The sequence below is a fragment of the Stenella coeruleoalba genome (genome assembly GCF_951394435.1).
Source record: "Stenella coeruleoalba genome assembly, chromosome: 12".
In the NCBI taxonomy this organism is placed as follows: domain Eukaryota; kingdom Metazoa; phylum Chordata; class Mammalia; order Artiodactyla; family Delphinidae; genus Stenella; species Stenella coeruleoalba.
The window spans coordinates 75,976,359-75,999,740 of NC_137158.1; the positions used below are offsets into that span (position 1 = coordinate 75,976,359).

Below are 23,382 nucleotides of genomic sequence, written 5' to 3' on the forward strand. Positions count from 1 at the left end.
GCTGAGTCCTTCCATGCTTGAGGAGGTTGTGAGAACCAATGGGTTTGTAGTCCACCACAAAGGACAGTGCAGCGGGCTTCCCTGGTGGCGCAGTGGTTGAGAGTCCGCCTGCTGATGCAGGGGACACGGGTTCGTGCCCCAGTCCGGGAAGATCCCACATGCCACGGAGCGGCTGGGCCCGTGAGCCATGGCCGCTGAGCCTGTGCGTCTGGAGCCTGTGCTCTGCAAAGGGAGAGGCCCGCGTACCGCAAAAAAAAAAAAAAAAAAAAAAAAAAAAGGACAGTGCAGCAAGGCCCACAGGTGCTCAACACACAAACACAAAAGCTAAAAATCAACAGCAGAAAACTGGGGAGAGTTTGTCATATCTACTGCCTGATTTTCTTAGAGAGACAGGACCAATCTATCCATCAGCATCACTGGTGACCACCATATTTTAAGGGACCCATGAGAATGTTTTAATTTCTTTTAAAATCAGGAGAGAGAGAGAAAACAATAACTTTTAAGTTGAAAAAATATTTTAATATGTGATATTTTGATATATATATATATATTTTTGCGGTACGCGGGCCTCTCACTGTTGTGGCCTCTCCCGTTGCGGGCCACAGGCTGCGGACGCGCAGGCTCAGCGGCCATGGCTCACAGGCCCAGCCGCTCCGCGGCATGTGGGATCTTCCCGGACCGGGGCACGAACCTGCGTCCCCTGCATCGGCAGGCAGACGCTCAACCACTGCGCCACCAGGGAAGCCCTTGATATGTTCTTTATACCAATTAATTATAGAATACAATTTTTACTATCTTTATGGAGGAAAGAGACCATGAAGATAAAAGTGCATAGGACCCACAAAATTTATAATGTAGCCCTGTAGGGAGATGAAACTGTGTGTAGAAACATTGTATAGAAAGCATTGTTAAGCAACAGAAGAGATGATACGAAGACATAGATAATAGAACATATTTTTTCCCAGTTTTATTGATATGATTGACATACAGCACTGTGTAAGTTTAGGGTTTACAGCATAATGACTTGACTTAAATATATTGTGAAGTAATTACCACAATAAATTTAGTTAACTTAAATTTAATACCTATCATCTCATATAGATACAAAAAAAGAAGATATTTTTTTCCTTGTGATGAGAACTTTCAAATATATTTAGGACTTTCAAATATATCGTACAACAGTGTTAACTATAGTCATTATGTTGTACATTACACCCCCAGCATTTATTTATCTTATAACTGGAAGTTTGTACCTTATGACTATCTTCTTCCAATCCCCCCACCCCTGACAGCCCCCCACCTCTGGTAACTGTAAATCTGATCTCTTTTTAAAAAATTTTTATTTATTTATTTATATTTTGGCTGTGTTGGGTCTTCGTTGCTGCGCACGGGCTTTCTGTAGTTGCAGTGAGCAGGGGCTACTCTTCGTTGCGGTGCGCGGGCCTCTCATTGTGGTGGCTTCTCTTGTTGCGGAGCACAGGCTCTAGGCACGTGGGCTTCAGTAGTTGTGGCCCGTGGACTCAGTAATTGTGGGTCACAGACTCTAGAGTGCAGACTCAGTAGTTGTGGTACACGGGCTTAGTTGCTCCAAGGCATGTGGGATCTTCTCGGACCAGGACTCGAACCCGTGTCCCCTGTCTTGGCAGGTGGATTGTTAACTACTGCGCCACCAGGGAAGTACTCTTTTCTTTTTCTTTTTTTTTTTTTTGCGGTACGCGGGCCTCTCACTGTTGTGGCCTCTCCCGTTGCGGAGCGCAGGCTCCGGACGCGCAGGCTCAGCGGCCATGGCTCACGGGCCCAGCTGCTTTGCGACATGTGGGATCTTCCTGGACTGGGGCACGAACCCGTGTCCCCTGCATTGGCAGGCGGACTCTCAACCACTGCGCCACCAGGGAAGCCCCTCTTTTTTTTTTAAAAATGAGTTTTTTGCTTGTTTTAGATTCCACATATGAGATCATACAGTATTTGTCTTTGTCTGACTTATCTCACTGAGCATAATGCCCTCAAGGTCCATCCATGTTGTTGCAAATGGCAGGATTTTCTTCTTTTTTATGGTTGAGTAGTATTCCATTATTTAGATATAGGTAGATATAAACATGTCACATTTTCTTCCTTATCCATTCGTCCATTGATGGGCTTTTAGGTTGTTTCACGTCTTGTGAATTGTGAGTAATGCTGAAGAAAATTTTGTCTTAAAATTGCTTGTTCCTTCTAAAGGTTGACATAAAATGATGAGTATTGAAATGAAGTCCAACAAGACTTAAGTCTCCCTATGACAATTTTATTGCACTGGACAACTGCTCTTTTAGAAGATGGGTTAAGCTATATTTCAAGTTCATTCTAAGGGAAATATTCCTGAGGAGCCACTTTGAATAGACAACTTATTAAAGTTTCAAGCACACCACTCAGCATAGGAAGTAAAATATTATATCTTGGAAAATTTTTCACTTTAAGATAATTTATCAAGTGTTTGATAATAGATAGAGTGAAAAAAGTCCCACTTGGGAAGAGTTCTAGAATCATTAATATGCAAAAAGATATATACAGGATTCCAGTGAATAAAATGTCCCATCTAGTTGTCAACAGAGATTTTTGTTTCCACCCTTCCACTCACAGAAGCTATTCCATATGTGACAGTGTTCCCAAATCTGCATTCATTATTAGCCTTGATAGCTACACCTGATACCTCCCATGGAGATATAGCCAATATAAACGCTGAGAAATTGCTAGTCACTTAAAATAGGACCTGAAATTAATTAACTTGCCTGTGACTTTCTTAACTAAGAAGTTATCTTGGTAACAGATAACTTGGTAACAGATTAAAAATAAATTCAAAGGACTTTATATTAAGTGAAAATATAAGCTTCTAAATTGACTAGACCCGACCTATACAACATTCAGGAACTTGTAGGAAGCAGAAGGAATCTATTCATTTATTTGTGAATCAATTATTTATTTATTTTGGCAGCGCTGGGTCTTAGTCGCAGCATGCGGGATCCTCCAGTTGTGGCATGTGAACTCTTAGTTGCGGCGTGCATGCGGGATCTAGTTCCCAGACCAGGGATCGAACCCGGGCCCCCTGCATTGGGAGCGTGGAGTCTTACCCACTGGACCACCAGGGAAGTCCGAAGAATCGTTTTTTAAAATTAATTTTTATTGGAGTATAGTTGATTTACACTGTTATGATCTACACTGTTGTGTTAGTTTCTGCTGTACAGCAAAGTGAATGACTTATACGTATATCCACTCTTTTAAAGATTCTTTTCCCAAATAATCATTACAGAGTATTGAGTAGGGTTCCCTGTGCCATACAGTAGGTTCTTATTAGTTATCTATTTTCTATATAGTAGTGTGTATATGTCAGTCTCAGTCTCCCAATTTATCCCTTCCCCCAGGAATCTTCCAGAAAGTGGTTGGAAAGAGATTTATGAATTTATTAAAGTTAAATTTTGTGAACTTAAAATTAGTTATGGAAATGCATCTCATTACTACAGCAGCCCTACTTGCCTTGCAGACAGCAATATTGAATGAAAGTCGGAAAAGAATTCAACTTAGGGAGAAATGATTGCATATCTATATATAGGATGATAACATAGTGATTAACAGTATGGACTTTGGAGTCAGACAGGCTTTGGTTTGAATTCTGGCTGTGCCATTTCACTCACTCCTTCATTCACTCTGTGATCTTTACTGATACTCAGTCACAGGGGACACGGTGGTGAACAGAACAGGCACTTTCCTGCCTCTGTGGACCTCATAGTCTAGTGGGGGACATAGATATTAAGTAAATAATCATACAAATAAATAATAGTTAATTTGGTGATAACACGAAGGATAAGTATTAGGCGACATGAGAGTGAATAACACAGGAAACTAATTTAGATTGAGGCTCGGGGAACATTGATTTAAAGACTGAAAACAGGTCACAGTGGCTAGGTAGAGTGAGCCAGAGGAAGAGATTAGAGTTGAGGGTAGAAAGGAGAGGAGAGGGAAGGAGACCGGGGGAAGGAGGAAAGGGAAGGGGAGAGGAGGGGAGGGGAAGAGAGGAGCCAGAAAACACAGCTGTGGGATTCAGATCAAACGCCTATATCATCTTTGAACCTAAATTTCTTTTTTATGCCATGTGGACAGTTGTAACAGCTTCACATGGTTGCACTTGGGATTAAATGGCATTGTATTTGAATCATGCTTAATACAGAGCTAGCATGATTAGTATTTACTACCTGGTGTCTATAAATAATAACGCCCTCATGGAGTTTGCATTCTGGTGAGGTAATCATATCCACCTCAAGAATGGAAATAAGCAAAGAGAGGCTAATAGCTGTTTGAAGAGCTTCCACATTTATGCTCATTTTAGAAATGATTTTTAAAATTACAGTCACAACTGAAGAAAAAGGCAAGACAAAACATCTTAATGTTTTCTGATTAACAAGTGAATGTAAGTGATGTATCAGCAAGGTTACAAACTAAAGATACTGAGAGTATGGATTAATGTAATATCCCCTTATGTCCATGTAGCATGTAAAACCTTGAGATCAAGAATAGCTGTTACACAGGGAGTGACAATAAGCTTCTAAAGACAGGATGAGTTAAAGAAACAACTGCAATTTTATTAGCCAAGATATTTTCATAACAAGATACAGAAAAATTACAAATTAGATAGGATGAGACCTTCACCCTAACAAGGATTGAGTTATAATTTTGGTTCCTTCAAGGTAAGTATTTTTTCAGTCTTTTAAACCTTTATTCTTATCTAGCAAGATGTGGATGAATAAATAATTCATGGCCTTTCCTCCCCAGTGCATCTTGGTCAACTATCTCCTGTCCCTCCCATCTTCTTCTGAAGCTCATATCTCTGTTCTAGGTTGAGCTCTCGCCAGGGCTAATTTTAAAAATATGAGGCTTGTTACTTTCTGTTTTTACAAGAGGTGAGTGAAACTCCATCTATACTTGTTCCAACAGGACCACTGTTTAGCAGTAGTAAAGTGTTATTGAAATTAAATAAATAAGTTCAGCTAGGTATTTTTATCTTTGATATGCTAATCCTAGAGATGTGAACAGAGGGGAAGAAGCCTTTCCATTCTGTTTGTCCATCTGTCCATCCATCCATCCATCATCCCTCCATTCACTCATTTACTCATCAAACAGCAAATGTATATCCACTCAGCAGACATTTATAGAGGTGTCCATCATGTGCTAGGGATACAAACATAACTGATTTCTAGATTCTTCCCTCAAACCCACAACCTTGCAGCTGAATCATTTATTCATTTATTAATATTCAACATGTCTTTCATTAGTGTACCAGGCAGCGTAGACACTGGAGATACAGTGCTAAAAAACAGACACAGGGCCTGCCCTCGTGGAGCTTATGTCCTAGTGGTAGACATAAAACTAGTGTAGAAGATAAGGGCTGTGCTCCTCAGAAGTGGGCTTGTGTCTACAGGAGGTGTGCAAAATGATTTATGAGAGGTTCAGGAAGAAAATATTTGCATTATTATTTTCATCTCATCTTAATTTGTATTTTTGTGTATATTTGGTAATATGCCTAATATGACAGTAGTATATTTTTACATAAATAAATATTCAAATTTATTCTACAAATTGATACTGATAGGTTGCATAAGCAAGAACATTTGTAGACCCGCTGGTCAAAGCATGGGTTTAGGTCAGGTAGGCTGTGGGTTTGTTGTCAGGTTCTGTCACTCACTATCTGTTGGGCAAGCCTGGGAAAGGAGGAGAATTGTCTTCTGTAAGAATTGTAAGGATTTAATGTAATCGTGTTAGTACAGTGCTTACATTGTGCTTATGTAGCTCAAATCCTCAAAAAATGATAACTTATGTTACTGTGTTATTATCCATTTGATAAATATTAAAATGCAGACATCTTTAAAGTGATAGAGAAATATTGGGAAGGGACTGAGTAAGCGGTGACCCTTAGTGTCATGAAACTATTATAATAAATTATCGGTAGAAATGTAAATGAGTGCTACTTATGTGTTGATATATGTACGAAAATCCTTAAAATTTTTATTCACTTTGACCCAGTTGTTTCCCTTCCAGGAATTTATCTTAAGGAAACAATCAGAAATTCTAACAGATGTCTAATAGTGACAGATAGGAAACAGAACTAAATGTCTATCAATAGAATAGTGAGATTAAATTACAGCTTTATGATGGAATGTTGTGCATCTCTTAACATTTTAAAAGAATACTTGGGAAAATATTAATATTTAGCGAAGAAGATAGGATACCAAATTTTTGTTATAGTGTAACCCCAATTATGTTTTTTAAAAAGCACACAATATATATGTATAAGAAAAGTACTATAAAGAAATGCATGAAAATATATCAGTATTGTCTCTGGTAAGAATGTGGGTGACATTTATCTTTTTTCATTGATTAGACAATCAGAGAATTATTAACCAAAATAAATAAAACAAGCTGAGGATGAGTGGTAAATTGGGTAAGGAATCTAAAAAAATGGTACAAATGAACCTATCTACAAAACAGAAATAGAGTCACAGAAGTAGAAAACAAACTTATGGTTACTAAGCGGGTAAGGGGTGGGAAGGGATAAATTGGGAGACCGGGGTTGACACATACAAACTAATATATATAAAATATTGATAGATAACGAATAAGAACCTACTGTGTAGCACAGGAAATTCTATTCAATATTCTGTAATGACCTATATGGGAAGAGAATCTAAAAAAGAGTGGATATATGTTTATGTATAACTGATTCACTTTGCTGTGCAACAGAAACTAACACACCATTGTAAATCAACTGTACTCCAATAAAAATTAAAAAAAAAAAAAGAATTCTGCCTGGGTACGCTAGAAAAGTTTCACAGAGAAGCCCATTCTAAGTCTTGAATTGAGTCCAGGCGTTTCTCAAGTGGAGGAAGAGACTGGGAAGGAGGCAGAAGGACCTCAAGCGTGGAACAGTTATGAAAGATACATGGCGTATTTAGACAAATCTCATTTGTGACTGAAGGTTAGGCTAGATATTGACATTGGGACAGAAACACTGATAACAGGCCTTTGGTGATTGAGTGGAGATTTGTACAACTTAAGGAGATTATCCCTCACCTTGTCTAAGATGAGCAGCTTTGGTAGGTAGGGAGGGACCTGATCAGGTGTGAGTTTCATCCCGTCTACTCTGCAGCAGTGGGAAGGTTAGGTCAGCACAGAAGGAGATGCGTGGAAGGGAGGAGAGTGAGGCAGCTGTGGCCTCCGTCTGCATTTATTTTTGGATGCAGTTTTGGCAGCGCCATTTTCAATCCTAATGTTGAAATGCCTCAAAATTATTACATCAGCTTAGCACCTGTGACATTTGAGAGCTTGGTGAGTTGGAGTTAGATATATGAAGCCTCTATTCTCACCTAGCAGGACATATTTTACTGGTCTCAGCAGGAGGCTGGATCCAGACGATGAGTCTTAACACAAGAGGTCTCAGGAATGTGTTTCTGATATTAACTAAGCTGATGTTGTCTAATGACATTCAGAGGATTGACTGAAGAAGCTGCATTCATTCATCCTCTGCTCTACTTCAAAATTATCCCTGAAAAACCAAAACCCGAGAGAGATGCCTATTTGGACTCCATGGTTTTGGCCCTGCTATAGAAGTGCTCTTACTGAACAAAGGCTTGGCATTACGCCATTGGATTGTTCCACGGGTTTTGAGGTTCGTTGTGTTTTCCTGCAGTGAACAGGTGTCCTGTTACTGAGCAACTTGTTTGCTTTACCTCGTGGTTCGGGTAGATCGTGTGAGTCACGTTGATCTGCCTGGAAGGGCCAAGTCACACCGGTTCACCCCTAACAAGTGCGCGGCACCAACAGCACACATGGGACACTCGCGTCCTCTTATTCGTTCCCTCTTTCAGTCTTTATTTCCTGCCATTTGCTTAATTCCTTTTTTGTTTTTCTTGTTTTAACATTGGATGAGAAATAAACTTGAAACTTTGCATGGAAGTTAAAGTCATTCTCTAAGGTCTTGACCTTTGGTAAACTGTGAAGATTACAGGAAACACTAGTGGGGTGGGGACTCGCCTTTAGTTTATGATCGTGCCATGATATAGAAGAAGCTATTCAGTGACTGGGAGGTATGTTTCAGAACACCCACAGAGTCAAAGGCAAGACAGCTTTTCTCTTGTCAGGGCTTAGGGTTATGCGATACATCCATGGTGTCTGGATACTAATGTTACTGGAGACGGACAGGCTGCGATGGGTCATAGTGGGAGAATCTGTGTGTTTCCTAAACTAGCCCATCATCGCTGGGGCTCGGTGTGCAGTAGAAATCAGCCAGCTCCAGAGACTGATGGAACTTGGTGTAGCAGATGAGAACAGAATGGGATTGTGGAGTGACTCAAATGGGAGGACTAAGACATTAATAAAAAGTGCATCTCTCCATCCATCCATCCATCCATCCATTCACTTATTCTACGAATAATTATTGAACACTTACATTGTGGGGTGCTGGTTAGGTGCTAGGTATGACACCGTGAACATCACAGTCTTTTGAGGGAGGGAGACATTAAATACTTAATTACACATATAATGTATTCCTTGCCATTGTGTAAGTGCTGTGAAGGAGAAGCATCGGCTGTATGAGAGAATAAGTGAAAGATAGTGGTGTGGTCAGGTGGGAATTTTGATGGGTCAAGTCTTTCAGAAAATTAAGCAGAGGGAAAAATGGAGTGCGAAGACTTTGAAACTGCAAATATGAGAAGAGTGAGAGGATTACTTCTTTTTTTTTTTTTGGCTGCATCGGGTCTTAGTTGCGGCACGCGGGATCTTTCATTGCACCGCACAGGCTTCTCTCTAGTTGTTACGCATGAGCTCCAGAGTGCACAGGCTCAGTAGCTGTGGCGCGCGGGCTTAGTTGCCCCGTGGCATGTGGGATCTCAGTTCCCCGACCAGGGATCGAACTTGCGTCCCCTGCATTGGAAGGCGAATTCATAACCACTGGACCACCAGGGAAGTCCCGAGAGGTTTACTATTCAGGTGAATACACTGTCCATTAGTTGATTTTCTTGTGGCCTCTGACCCCTCCTTTGATCTTCCCCAGCTGCCTCCTGCTGAGCTCTTTATTAGGGATCATGTGATGCAGGTCCTGGGGAGGAGAGAGGGTGAGATTAAGGGGTTCTATCTTTAGAAAGGAAGGGCTTCCTAAACAGGAGTCTGCCCACTCTGGTTTGTCCTCTAGAGTGTGCTGAGGACATCCGTGTCCTCTCCATGATTAGTAATGAGACTTGCTAAGCCCTGTGGTTTGGGATTTGAAATCTGCCTTTAACCCGTTTTATTCTGGACGCAAAAGAGAAAAATTAATTCTGAAAACTTACTTGTGGATCTTGCGTTGTCATCTTGCTTTGTCACCTTGCAACACTTCTCATGAGGAGGTTAAAAATTATTTGTTTTCTTTCTAATGTGAAACCTGGAGAGATTACACATGCTAACGTTCCACAGTCTTCTCATTGTTTACAAAATTCGTCTCTCAGGAGACTGTCGCTGGCAGGAGTGTGTATGCTGGAAGTCATGGCCTCCTTTTAACAGAAGAAATATTATCAAAGTGATGAAGCAGCATCATTTTCGTTGAGTTTTCTTTGGGCAGAGCTAAGAGTTACCCTGGAAGAGAAAGCAGGGATTTAGTGCAACACTTGTTATTTAGGTTGTTTTCTCTCTCTGGCTTGTTCTTTGTTAATTGGAGATCTTTTTAGAGTTAATAAGAACATTAAGAATCATTGAATTCTTGTTTTAATCCTTGAAGATACTGTTTTGGCTATAATATTGTATTATTCCATTCATTTTTGTGGTGAACTTCCTGTCCGAAATGTAGTCAAAACCTTCTTGCTGCCCAAAAAATACATTCCAAGTATTGCTGGAAACTCAATGATTCTTCTTTTTACTGCTGCCGCCTTGTGCACGCTGAGGTTCAAGTTCAGGGTTTCCTGCTGCCTCCGCAGCCAGTAAACAATTCACATGGTATTCAGTTTCTTAAGTCTGAAGATTAGGGTGTGAAAGCTGAGAACATAGAAAATTGGCCTCTTTAAACATGCTTTCAGTTGTCTTTTCACTTAATTAAGAAATTGATTTTAATATTACAATTATATCCACTTTTCCTTTAAAAATGAGAACATTACATATAAACTATAGTTCCGTTTGTCAATCACCTCTAATCCTGATCCCCTTCTCCAGAGGGAATTATTAAATACGTTTGGTGAGTATCCTCCAGACGATTAAAAAAATACTTTTTGCATTCATACTTAAACCTAGAAAATATGTTATTTTGTCTAGCATGTATTTTAAAAACATAAACGGTATCATACTATTAGTTTTGTTCTCTGATTTACTTTATTTGAAAAACAATATGTTTTTGAGATCTATCTGTGCTGCTCTAAATAGGTTTAGTTCTGTTCTTTTAACTGCTTTCTAGTTTCCCATCTTATGGATGTACTGTTGTTGACCAATTCCTGTATTGATGAACACTGCGAACCACGAACATTCATGTAGAATGACAAGTAGAATTGTGGGTCACGGGGTATATGCCAAAGTGTCTCCTGCAGTGGCAGGGACATTTTATATGCCCATTCATTAATCCTACTTTAAACTTAATTTTAAAATTATATAGCACAGAAGGGCAATCACTGCTTCCAGGTCTACTACCAGTTGTTTGCTATTTGGCAAAAGAATTTCCTTTTTAGTCCTTAATAGCTTCATTTTTTGATGAGAGGATAAGAACAGTCCCTGGGGGATAAGAATAGTCAGAGGGGACTTCCCTGGTGGCTCAGTGGTTAAGAATCCACCTGCTAATGCAGGGGACACGGGTTTGAGCCCTGGTCCGGGAAGATCCCACATGCCGCGGAGCAACTAAGCCCATGCACCACAGCTACTGAGCCTGCGCTCTAAAGCCTGTGAGCCACAACTGCTGAAGCCCTCCTGCCACAACTACTGAGTCCACATGCCACAACTACTGAAGCCTGTGTGCTGCAACTACTGAAGCCTGCGCGCCTAGAGCCTGTGCTCCGCAACAAGAGAAGCCACCGCAATAAGAAGCCCGCGCACCGCAACGAAGAGTAGCCCCTGCTCAAAGCAACTAGAGGAAGCCTGCGCGCAGCAATGAAGACCCAACGCAGCCATAAATAAATAAATACATAAATAAATAAATTAAAAAAAAGAATAGTCATAGGGCTGTTGTGAAGATTGAACGGAAATAGTTCCCCCCGCCCCCCCCAAAAAGAAATAGTTCCTGGTTCAGTGAATATTAGTTATGATCATATATATATGTATATATATGAGTTATATATCTAATATATAAGTATATATAAGATACATATTTAATATATATTGTTATATCAGGATTAGTACTTGAAGCAAACCCTCAAAAGGTTTGGCATCTAAGTTTTTCTAACTGCAACCCTTCCCCATCTGAAAAGATGACTCAGTTTCTTTTAGTAGAGCCACAGTATTAAGAACATTTTGGAATACTGCATTCTCTGCAATAAAGATATAGAGTTAGAAGGGTTTTTAAGTGACACCCAAGAAAAAAGGGATTAGAGAACAATGGAAAAATAATAGATCGGCCTCTTCACAAAACTTGATTTAATGCAGAAATGTCTTCCTCCAAAATTTGTCCCACAACTGCTAAAATGTAGACACTCAGATTTACTTCCTGAATTCCACACCGATCACACTGTCCCCTGCAGGCAGTAGTAAACCCCGGAAACCAAATGCAGATATAAGAAGGAAAAGCAGGAGGGCCAGGAAAATCCTTGAAAATCCGGAGAAGAATTGATGAGTAGTCAAAATTGGCATTGGTTGGAGAAATACAATTTGTAAGACTTAATTTATGCTCTGTAAATTAGGGAAGAAACCGCTTGGGGGGAAGAAGTTGGAGAGTAGGGGAGAGAGTCTTAGAAGGGATTGCTCCCTGGGGCAGCAGTGAAGGCTTAAAGAGGGATGGGGAGAGAGAGGGAAGGAGATAGAGAGAGAGAGGCTAAAGGAAGCATTCCATAGTGGAAGTGCCCTGGTGACACAGTCATGCGCTGCGGTATGGAATAATGCTGGAACAAAAGGGGAGGCTGGTTATGGGATAGAAAGATAGGAATGGATTTAGGTGCTTTTGTGTGTCAGAGGTAGGCAGTGATTTTCCTCTCCTTTTCTTTTCTTTTTATTTTTTGTCCATGGGAAAATAAGACAACTAAACCAAAGAAGCAAGACTGGCCCAAGACATTGTCCCCAGGTCAGATAATCGGACACATTGTGTACTAAATTATGAATAAGCTGATCTCTTCTTTCTGCCTTTGCGCTTTGAAACTATCCTTTATTCTGAAAAACCTATGAGCTACCCTGTGAGGCAATTTCAATCATTATCATAATATCAGTAGCTGAATCAAATCATAGGTAGTTGGCTTTTTAAAATTAATGTAAAATTGCTTCATGGTTTGGCTGAGAGAGACCTAATAACTTGGAGTGTCCTCATGTGAGGACAAATGGATGAGGTTTTAATCTTGCCATTTTGAATAGGGTAAAATTCGTTTCTTTAAAGTGAAGATTGCTTAATATTTATAGAAAAAGTTGAAGAATTTTCCAAAAATCTTACTAACTTTAGGGGGCTTACTTAAAAGAGCAAACCCCTGAGATGTCTGCTCTCACATGCATTCAAATTCCTATGCTACTGGGATTGTTTCTTTGTCCTTGTGTTTTCCATAAAGGCACCACATGGCAGGTTTTGTGATTTTTGTCTATTCTTATCCTTATTCCTTTTGTTTTTATTTAAGGGAGGATGTTTACTCTGATTATAAAATTAATGTACAGTCACTATAAAGGATTTGGAAAAGATAAAAACATATAATAAAGAAGAAAATAAAAGGGTAGTCCTATAACTGAAAGATAACCGCAGTAACATTTCTTCCCAGTATTTTTCTTTTCTTTAAATTATATTTAATTATACAAATAATGCATAAATATATCCTTCTTGAAAAAAACAAAGCCTTTCCCCTTCCCAACTCCAATACTATTGTCGGCTCCAGAGGTGAGGACTGTTATTAAGGTGATGTGTGTCCCTTCAGACCTTTTTCTCTTTTTCTTCTCTAAATACATTTATAGAAAAGACATAGCAGTTTCCCTCCCTATGTGTTTTATGAAAAAAGGTATCATACTGTGGATCTATACTTTCTTACTTTTGTTCAGTGGTATATCTTGGAGATATTCTTATGCCCAAACATACAGCACGATCTCCTACTGCTTCTTGCCTAGTATTCATAGTTTGGGAGTGCCTTTTTTAGTAATTGCCTTGTTGATGGGAATTTATATTGTTTCACATACCCTCTCTTTTTTTGCTGTTATATCGTTATGCACATATGTGACTGTTTTTCAAGGGGAGATAATTGAGAGGTAGAGCTGCTGGGTCCTAGTATTTACATTTAAATTTTTAATAGATATAGTGTAATTGGAAGGGTATCCAAAGGGCTTAACCAACTTTATTTACATATAAGACACCCAAGACAAAGTGATACCGAAAGGTTGACAATAAAAAGCTGGAACGAAGGTATATGTAGTCAGATGCAAACAAAAAGAAATCAGGAGTCATGATCTCAATATTGGAAAAAGTTGAATTATGAGCAAAAAGGGTCAGACAAATAATGGCACATTATCGTGCTACGTGGTACAATTCACAACGAATATATGAAATTTCTGAATCTTTGCACCAAGTCAAGCAGTACCAGTGTTCATTCAGCAAGAATACAAGTGCTACAAGGTGATAGAGAATTATAGTAGTAATAGGAGGCTCTAGCTCACCTCTCTCGAACCAGGATAGAGTAGAAATTAGGGTAGAAATTAGACGAGACTAGAACTGCGTAATTAAAATGATGAATAAAGTAGAACTAATTGATACATATTGAATTTCAAGCTCAGAAGATAGAGAATATACCTTCCTTTTAAATACCCATTGGATGTTCATAAAATTGAGTATTCACAAAAACCTTGATAAATTCCCTGAAGTAGAAATAATATAGAAAAGGATGATGGTGAAAATGTGTAATGGCTGGTATAAGAAGGACAACCTTCCAGTCTGCATGGACCCAGTTCTGAATGGACATTGGTCCACCCCACTGGTGTACACCCGTGAATGCCAGCCTGGAATACAGTCGGGTTGTCTGAGCACAGTGCAATAAAACAGACATCGTAACAAATTCTGAGGACAGAGAGCCGCAAAAACAACTAAGCCCTTAAAACAACTCAGGTCAAAGAGGAAATCCAAGCCAAATATGAAGAAGACTACATAAGGATCTATGGGACGGCCAGGGAAGGGCTAAGAGGAAAAGCGTAGGCGTAAATAAATAAACTCACGTCTTCTTTCAGTTTTCATATTGTTTTTCTTATCCTTGTAATCCTCTCATGCCACTGCTGTGCATTTCTTCTCATTTCAAGCTACCTCAGAGCGTCTTGAAGGAATGGATTTCTGTGGTATACTCCATACGGCAACTCTGTTTTTAGTTTTTTTTTTTTTTGAAGGAACCTTGATACTACTGAGTATTTTCCATAGTGACTGTACCAATGTACATTCCCATCAACAGATAGGAGGGTTCCCTTTTCTCCACACCCTCTCCAACCTTTTGTTATTTGTAGGCTTTTTGATGATGACCATTCTGACCGATGTGAAGTGGTACCTCATTGTCGTTTTGATTTGCATTTCTCTAATAGTTAGCAGCGTGGAGCATCTTTCCATGCGCCTATTGGCCATCTGTATGTCTTCTTGGGAGAAATGTCTGTTTAGGTCTTCTGCCCATTTTTTGATTGGGTTGTGTATTTTTTTGTCATTGAGTTGTAGGAGCTGTTTGTATATTTTGGAAATTAAGCCCTTGTCGGTCACATTGCAAATATTTTCTCCCAGTCCATAGGTTGTCTTTCATTTTGTTTATGGTTTCCTTTCCTGTGTAAAAGCTTATAAGTTTAGGTCCCATTTGTTTATTTTTGCTTAAGAAAACATTGGTATAGCAACAGAAAAAAAAAAAAAGAAAACATTGGTATGATTTATGTCAGTGTGGTATATTCCAGAGCCCAGCTCAACACAGAGGTGTCTCTGGGGCTCAGTCAGGGTTCTTTGGAGAAGCAGAACCAGTAGGATGTATATGTATGTATATGTGTGTATGTGTGTGTGTGTGTATATATATATATATATATATGTGTGTGTGTGTGTGTGTGTGTGTGTATATATATATGTGTGTGTGTATATATATATATATATATATGACAAGGAATTGGCTTGAGTAATAATGGAGGCTGAGAATTCCCAAGATCTGCAGTAGGCCAGCTGGAGGCCCAGGAGAGCTGAAGGTGTAAATTCCAGTCTGAGTCTGAATCCAAAGGCAGGGGAAGATTGATGTCCCAGCTCAAAAACATGCAGAAGGAACAGATTCTCCCTTACTCAGCCTTTTTGTTCTACACAGGCCTTCAGTGGATTGGATGAGGCCCACCCACATTGGGGAGGGCAATCTGCTTTATTCAGTCTACTGATTCAGATGTTAATCTCATCCAGAAAATCCTCACAGACACAACCAGAATAATGTTTAAACCAAATATCTGGACACCCTGTGGCCCAGTCAAGTTGTCACATAAAATTAACCATCACAGCTACATATGTGACATATGAGAATTCCTGAACAAATGGAAAAAAGATGATTTTATTTGGAAAGCTCAACAGTTAAGAGATGTTAATTCTCTTTAAGTTTATTTATAAAGTTAACGTGCTCCCAATAAAAATACCAACAGGAATTTTTGGAATTTGATGAGCTGATTCTAAATTTCATATGGTAAAATGAACACGTAAGAATAGCCAAGGAGGAATATTTTTAAAAAGAAGCCCTGTCAGGTACTAAAATATATCAATGGGCTCAGGGCTGTCTTTCGAGCCCTGCTGCCAGTATTCTTCACCTGCTCTGACCCCTCAGAAGGCCTCACTGCCTTCTCTCTGATCCTTGATCACACAGGGCATACTCCTGCCACAGGACCTTTGCTCGGACTTTTGGCTATTTGAAAGATGTGGGTTGCTCCTGTTTCAGTACCTCTTGCCTATTTAATTTCTATTTAATCGTCACTTCTTTAGGGAAATCTTTCCTTCCACCTCCCTAATTTTAAGTCCCTTTCCTTTGTTGTCTGTTTCTTTCTTTGCTTGAATTTATTTCAGTTTGTAGTTACACAATCACCAGCGTGATTGTTTGATAAATGCTCTTTTTCTTATTAGACTGTAAGCTCAGTGCCTGACCCAGAATAGGCTTTTCGTAAACACTTGCTGATGAATGATCTCGAGTCTGCTGGACTCTGAAAGGTGATTAGATCCTAACACCTGTCTTCTAAACTCAGTAATCAAGAGTCCTCTTCACGTAGGCCCTGCTCCAGTGTCAAAGGTAATAATATCTTAATATGTGGTTTCTTTCGCCCATGAGCATGGGAAGATGCTAATGCTTTTGGTGGTGTCCTGCATTACACTGTAACCTCCTCAGATAAAGGCCCACTTCTGAACTGTCTCAGGGGCTCTTAATATTATAACCAACGGACACAATACTTTTTCATAAGAAAGCGATATAAAATTATAGTATGACTCCGTCATGTCCTAAAAAATCATGTTAGTCAATGAAAGAAATAATCATAGCCATTAAGAAACTTATTTCCCTAAGGAATTTTAGAAAATGGTCCATACGTGCTGTAGCTCAGACCTCTTGTAGGTGACCTAGGTCCTCACATGGCTTATTCTGGAAAATATTGCTGGAGTGTTTAGGGTAGAAAAGTTCCTTCTGAATGCTGGGTGAGGCTGAACAGGATGTGGTTCTCTTAACAGATGCAGTTAATTGTTTTATGCTTTCTCCCCAGGAGTACATGCCTTCCATCTTCTTGCATATGTTGTAATTGACAAACACTGGCTGTTACTAAGTGCGCTGAAGGTTTTGTTTAGCATTTTGTGGATTGAAACACACTAGTCATGACAACGCTTGTTGTGAAGTTCAGGGCTTTAAGATGACTTTGCATTCATGAGTATTTCCAAACAGTAGTCTTTGGCAGTTCAGTAGCCGGGCAGAATCATAAACAGGTTTTACTGGTGTGTTCCCCGAGGACACTAGATATTCCAGGGAAACCCTCCTTTATGTGACCTCTTTCATATTCCTTCAAAAATGAATGGCTTTCTTGTATGTCTTTCATAAAGACCCCAGGCCCTGGAAACTTCATAGAGGTGGGTATCTGTCCAAACTCTGGAATAATTCTTTCAGAAAGCGGGTGTTATGGCATGAATAGGACAGAAACAGAACCAGAGGTTACGTACTGACCCACAGCCCAAACCCATCAAATCTGCTCTGCAGATGTGTTTATTGGGATCATATGGTGTTTTTTTTTAAATTTAAATTAATTACCCAGAGGGAAAAACTGGGAATTTTTACTTCAAAAAGCCCAAATATAGGACTTGTCTTGAAAAATTAGAGTAATGAGGCCATGCTGGGATCCATATTTCTGCCTTGGCAGCCATCAGTGGAGCTGAGAGTTGTTCCCGTCTGGATGGAGGACTCCAGGCATGCCCACTATCTCTGGCCTCAGGCATTCATCTGAGTAACCTTCAAAACCCCAAGATAGGGCTTTCCTGGTGGCGCAGTGGTTAAGAGTCTGCCTGCCAATGCAGGGGACACGGGTTCGAGCCCTGATCCGGGAACATCCCACATGCCGTGGAGCAACTAAGTCCGTGCGCCACAACTACTGAGCTTGCGCTCTGCAATAGGAGAAGCCACCGCCATGAGAAGCCCACTCACCGCAACCAAGAGTAGCCCCCGCTCACCGCAACTAGAGAAAGCCGGCGTGCAGCAACAAAGACCCAATGCAGCCAAAAATAAATAAATAAATAAACAAAACCAAAAACCCAAGATAGGCTATGAGATTGAGAATAAATGGCATAGTGGATAATTATGAAGGAGACAGACTTCTATACTTGAATCACAGGGTCTCTTTGATAAACACATGAAACACTTATTCAACAGACCAGAGATGAGTTGATAATCTTTGTAATCTGGAAATAGAAGAACAATAAAAACTGCCACCTGTTAGCCATCTCTTCTGGTGGTTCTTTGTCGATGCTATCTGTTCTGGTCAGAGGTCAAATAACATTGGAGTTGGGCGGAAGGAAACTCTGTAAAGTGTCAAAGGCCAAATCTTTTTTTTTTAAAAAATATTTTATTTTATTTATGTATTTATTTTTGACTGTGCCAGGTCTCTGTTGTGGCATGCGGGATCTTTGTTGCAGCATGCAGGATCTAGTTCCCTGACCAGGGATCGAACCCCGGCCCCCTACATTGGGAGTGTGGAGTCTTACCCACTGGACCACCAGGGAAGTCCCCCAAGGGGACATACTAACTCTTAAAAGTCAAACTCCACTACCGTCCTGGGGGAGCCTATCATTCGTTCCTGGGCTGCCTCCTGCTTCCCTTAAAATTTTGAGAAGGAGAATGAAATAATCTGAACCAAACACATCTCTGGGCAGCCTTTCCAACATATTTGGACTACAAAGAATGCTTCTGTACTTAATCTTGCTTTGCACAGCTGCATGGAAAAGATTGTTTAACTCTCCTTTGTATATTTTGTCTTTTGGGGAACCCTATCAGGAAACTTATAATCATCTCTTGGAAGTCGCAGTTACTCGGGAGCAGTTAAACCACTATCGGAATGTGGCCGAGGCTGCCCGGAGTGAACTTGCAGCAACTCTGGTCAAATTTGAATCTGCTCAGTCTGAGGTGAGAGTCTGCGTCTTCATAACTCACAAGTGGCCTTGTTAGCTTCTTATGGAGTGAAGCAGAGTATAGAGGTGATTAGAAATAGGACAAAGGGAAACAGTTTTAAACTTTTTGGCAAAGTTTACGCTTATTCTCTTATGGTGCCCCTACCCTCTAGCTGCGGAGAACTCCTGAAAGGCTGTGCATTTGCCGTGCTGCAAAGCAGGGTGACGTGGGCAGGATTCTGCATCTCAGGGGAGCTCTACATCCTCGAGAGCACCTGGGGACACCTGGGGACTTCGGGTTTGGGCTGTGTGGGCTTTGGATGGCTGGAAGCATCCCTGGGAGTAGCTGCCTTTGATGTGGATTGTTTGCAATCTGAAGCTCTGGGGGTGGAAATCTGAATCTCTTTCTTGTGGTTCTGATTGTCTGGGGGAAAGTCTAGGAAGATGATTGGGATGCATTTACCCTCTGGCCTGGATCAGGTCTATTGTGGAGTTTCTGGGAGATTCTCTCTAGACTCACTGCGCTTATAGCCTGATGGCCCCAAGGAATCCTAGGCTTGCCTGTGAGGTAACTAGCAGTCTCACTAGGCTGCCAGGATCCCACTGAAAGATGAGTGTGTGTGTGTGTGTGTGTGTGTGTGTGTGTGTGTGTGTGTGTGTGTATGCATGCATACTTACATTTCCAAAAAAACAGATGCATTCATAAAGTTTCCTAATGGGAGTGGATCTGGTAGCTTAATAAGGCACATACTGTGTTCAGCATTTTGATGCCACAGAATTCATAAAAGTTAAAACGTTTCCTTTGTGTAAATCCTATAATGATTTTTCCTTTTCTCCTATATTTTTTCCAGAAATCCGAGTATTATTTTTCTTTATCAGCCACAGTAAGGGTCCATAAGGCCAGGGGGAGAAATGCGGTGATATATCGCATAGTCTGTATCGACTCGGGAAACAGCTATGGCCATGAAATTACAAACAGCCTACCTTGCAGCTTCCTTGTTTCATCGTGAGCAGCAATAGCAGTAATACAGATTTAGAAAATGAATTCTCATTGCAAAATATTTTATTGCTTTTTGCAAAATACACCACCCATGTCTCTTGAGTGAGACTCAATTACCACAAGACATTGCTCAATTGTTTTTTGAAAAAGACAGACTATGAAGTCCACTATTTAGGCATAATTTCCCAGCTGGTAATATGGAAACAAATATGAAGAAAAAAAAAGTAAAGTCGGATGAAGTCATGAATAAAAGATTGAAATTTTAAGTTATGACTTTGGGTTTTTTTCAAGGTACTTCCAACTTATCCATTGACATCTTTTCCCTCTTTTTACTTCTTTTCCATGTTAGCTTCGAAAACTGCGATCCAAGATGCTTTCCAAAGAAGTTTCCTGTCAAGAGTTGAAAGCTGAAATGGAGAACTACGGAGAAAACAATGCCAGAGAATCGTCTCTCCTCACCTCTTTGAGAGACAGAGTTCAGGAGCTAGAAGAAGAATCAGTGGCACTCTCCACTTCTAAAGTTAGAACTAAAAATCACAGCTCAGTCTGCAGTCAAGGAGAACCAGGAGTTAAAGAAGAAAGTTGTAGAACTGGACGAGAAATTGCAGTGAGGATATTTCAATATACTTCTCAGTGGAGCTAGGGTTAAAAATACTAATTTCTTTTTTTTTAAACTTTAAAAAATAAATTTATTAATTTATTTATGGCTGCGTTGGGTCTTTGCTGGCCGTGCAGGCAGGCTTTCTCTAGTTCCGGTGAGGGGGGCTACTCTTTGTTGCTGTGCGCAGGCTTCTCATTTCCGTGACTTCTCTTGTTGCCGAGCAGGGCTCTAGGTGCATGGGCTTCAGTAGTTGTGGCAGGCAGGCTCAGTAGTTGTGGCTCATGGGCTCTGGAGTTCAGGCTCAGTAGTTGTGGTGCATGGGCTTAGTTGCTTTGCGGCATGTGGAGTCTTCCCGGACTAGGGCTCGAACCCGTGTCCCCTGCATTTTTGAAAAAAAAAAAAAATCATTGACCTCACGTATCTTTGGACTCTTGAAAATTTTTTCCAAGCTCATTTCTAAATGTCACCAAGAATCTTAACAAACATGGCGTTGTCCTAAGCATGTTTATGCCCTATTGATTAAGGTTGCAAATTCTTAGATATATACAATTTGGAAGATTTCCTCTAAGTAGAGGTTTAAGTGGAGGTGGTGGAATAGTGCACAGGGGGAAGGGTTTATTCAGAAGCTAGTTATAAAAATACCCCGGAAACCCAGAACACCCCAGACCACCCTGAACACTCCTCATTAGGGTTTATTGCCAGTTTATGCAGAGAGCTCAGGAAATCTAGGTTTTCTACCCTTAGTTCTGACAAAAGGTGATTATTGAGATAAAATTGGGAGCTACCTGTTCTTAAGATACACTTTAAAAATTCTGTGTATAATAACTTAAATCACTTTACTAATAAGATACTTGATACTTGTTTTACTTATTTCATCTTATAAAGATAAAAATAAAAACCCAATGCTTCCAGTTCCTATCCTCTTTCTGTCCTTCCATGTACTGCCAAACTCCTGGAACATGTTTATATGTACTCACTGTACCAGTTTCTCTCCTTTCTCAGATCTACTCCATTGAAGCCACTCATTAAGGTGACCAGTGACCGTGCATTGCAAATTCAATGATCAGTCCTATCTTACTTGACCTTCCAGTTTGAGCCAACAGTTGGCTTTTCTCCCTGAACCACTTTCTTGTTTTAGCTTCCAGGACACTGTGCGTGCCTGCATTTTTTTTTTTTTTTTTTTTTTAGTATGCGGACCTCTCACTGTTGTGGCCTCTCCCGTTGCGGAGCACAGTCTCTGGATGCGCAGGCTCAGTGGCCACGACTCACGGGCCCAGCTGCTCCGCGGCACGTGGGATCTTCCCGGACCGGGGCACGAACCCGTGTCCCCCGCATCGGCAGGCGGACTCTCAACCACCGCGCCACCAGGGAAGCCCCATGCTTTTGATCTTACCTTTCTAGCCTCTCTGTCACAGTCTCTTGCTTTGTCCTCCTCATCTCCTTGACTTCCAAGTACTGGAGTGCCCCAGGGCTCACTCAGTCCTTGACTCTCTTCTCCTTTCTATCTAAATTCACTCTCATCCAGTCTCATGACTTAAAGTATGATCTACATGCTCGTGACCCCCCACGAGCATGTAGTTTCTAGATCTAGCCTGGACCTCTTCCCAGCGCTCAAGACCCACATATCTTTTTTTTTTTTTTTTTTTTTTTTAAGACCCACATATCTTACGACTTACTGGGCATCTCCATGCGGATGTCTAACAGGCATCTCAAACGGAACATGTCCAGAATACCTCCTGGTGTTTCCACAAAATCCTCCTGTGCTTTTCCTAATCTTGTTTAATGGTAATTCCATTCTTCTAGTTGATCAGGGCCAAAATCTTGGATCATCCTTGTTTCTCTTTCCTCGATCCTTCAGTAAATCTATCATCTATCTCTGCCGTCCAAATAAATCTAAATTTTGACAACTTCCCATTGCCACTAACCTGATCTTAGCGACTACATCTAAAATTTCACCCCACTCCTCCCGAATGTTTCTTACTCCCTTTCCTGCTTAATTGTTTTTGTCTCCAGCCCTTTTATAATATACTATACATTTTACATACATTTATGTTTTGATTATTGTCCGTCTTCCCAACTAGAATGTAAGCCCCATGAGGGATGTTTATCTGTTTTGTTTACTACTGTACCTTTAGCACCTTTAAGCATAGTAAGTAGCATAGTAAGTGCCCAATAAATATTTATTAAACAAATGAGTAATAAAATGATATATATTCATTATAAGAAAGTTTTTAAAGATATAATAAAGTGCCCCCCAAAATTAAAATTACTCACAACCTTATGATTCCAGAAATGCTATAGTTAACATTTTGTTGACTAGATCTTCAGACAGTTGTACATAAACGGTATCATGTAGTGAACTATTTTTCCTGAATAATATGTTGTAAATACTTAAAAAGTCTTTCATTGTATCATTTTTAATGGCCAGTGATATTCCATTGCCTGTTAATATCATAATTTACTTAACAGGTTCTTTTTGCTCTTAACTTTAGGCACTTAGGTTAGTTCCATTAAAAAAATGATTATAAACTAAGATGCAGTGAGTACCCATGTGCATTCATATTTTCACACTTATGTGATTATGTCTTTATGATAGATGCCTGGGACTTTGTTGGGTTAAAGTGAAATGCAAATAGAAGTGGAAATAATTGAGAAACTCCTGGAACAGAGAAGTAAGACTGAAATCTTAGCGTAAATATATAGAATCAAATACATAAGTAAATCAGAGCCATAGCATTAACTATGACTTAAATGAGTGAGAGAGACTGAATAAATATTACCTTTCATATGCTGAAAATAAGAACTTAGAGATATATTGATGTTGGTCTTTTATTGTTGTACATTTTTTCTAAATAGAAATATGATATGCTTTTGAGTATATGCAATTACATGCTTTGTTAATCTTTGAATAGCGTGAAAGAATTGCAGGAAACACTCAACATGGTAAAAAGGGAAAGCAATAATCATGTTTATTATCTAGGGTACTAAAAAATGATGCCAAATTATTGAAATGATCCTAAT

The 23,382-nt window shown here is 40.0% G+C and overlaps 1 protein-coding gene across 1 annotated transcript in view; it reads left to right on the top strand.

The window, feature by feature from the left end:
• The window catches only part of CCDC170 (coiled-coil domain containing 170), an 86,569-nt gene that overhangs the window by 13,976 nt on the left and 49,211 nt on the right, over nt 1–23,382 (top strand). Inside the window, 3 exon segments of the mRNA XM_079939130.1 lie at nt 18,648–18,776; nt 20,110–20,289; nt 20,291–20,367. Of these exon segments, the coding sequence (XP_079795256.1) occupies nt 18,648–18,776; nt 20,110–20,289; nt 20,291–20,367 (386 nt within the window).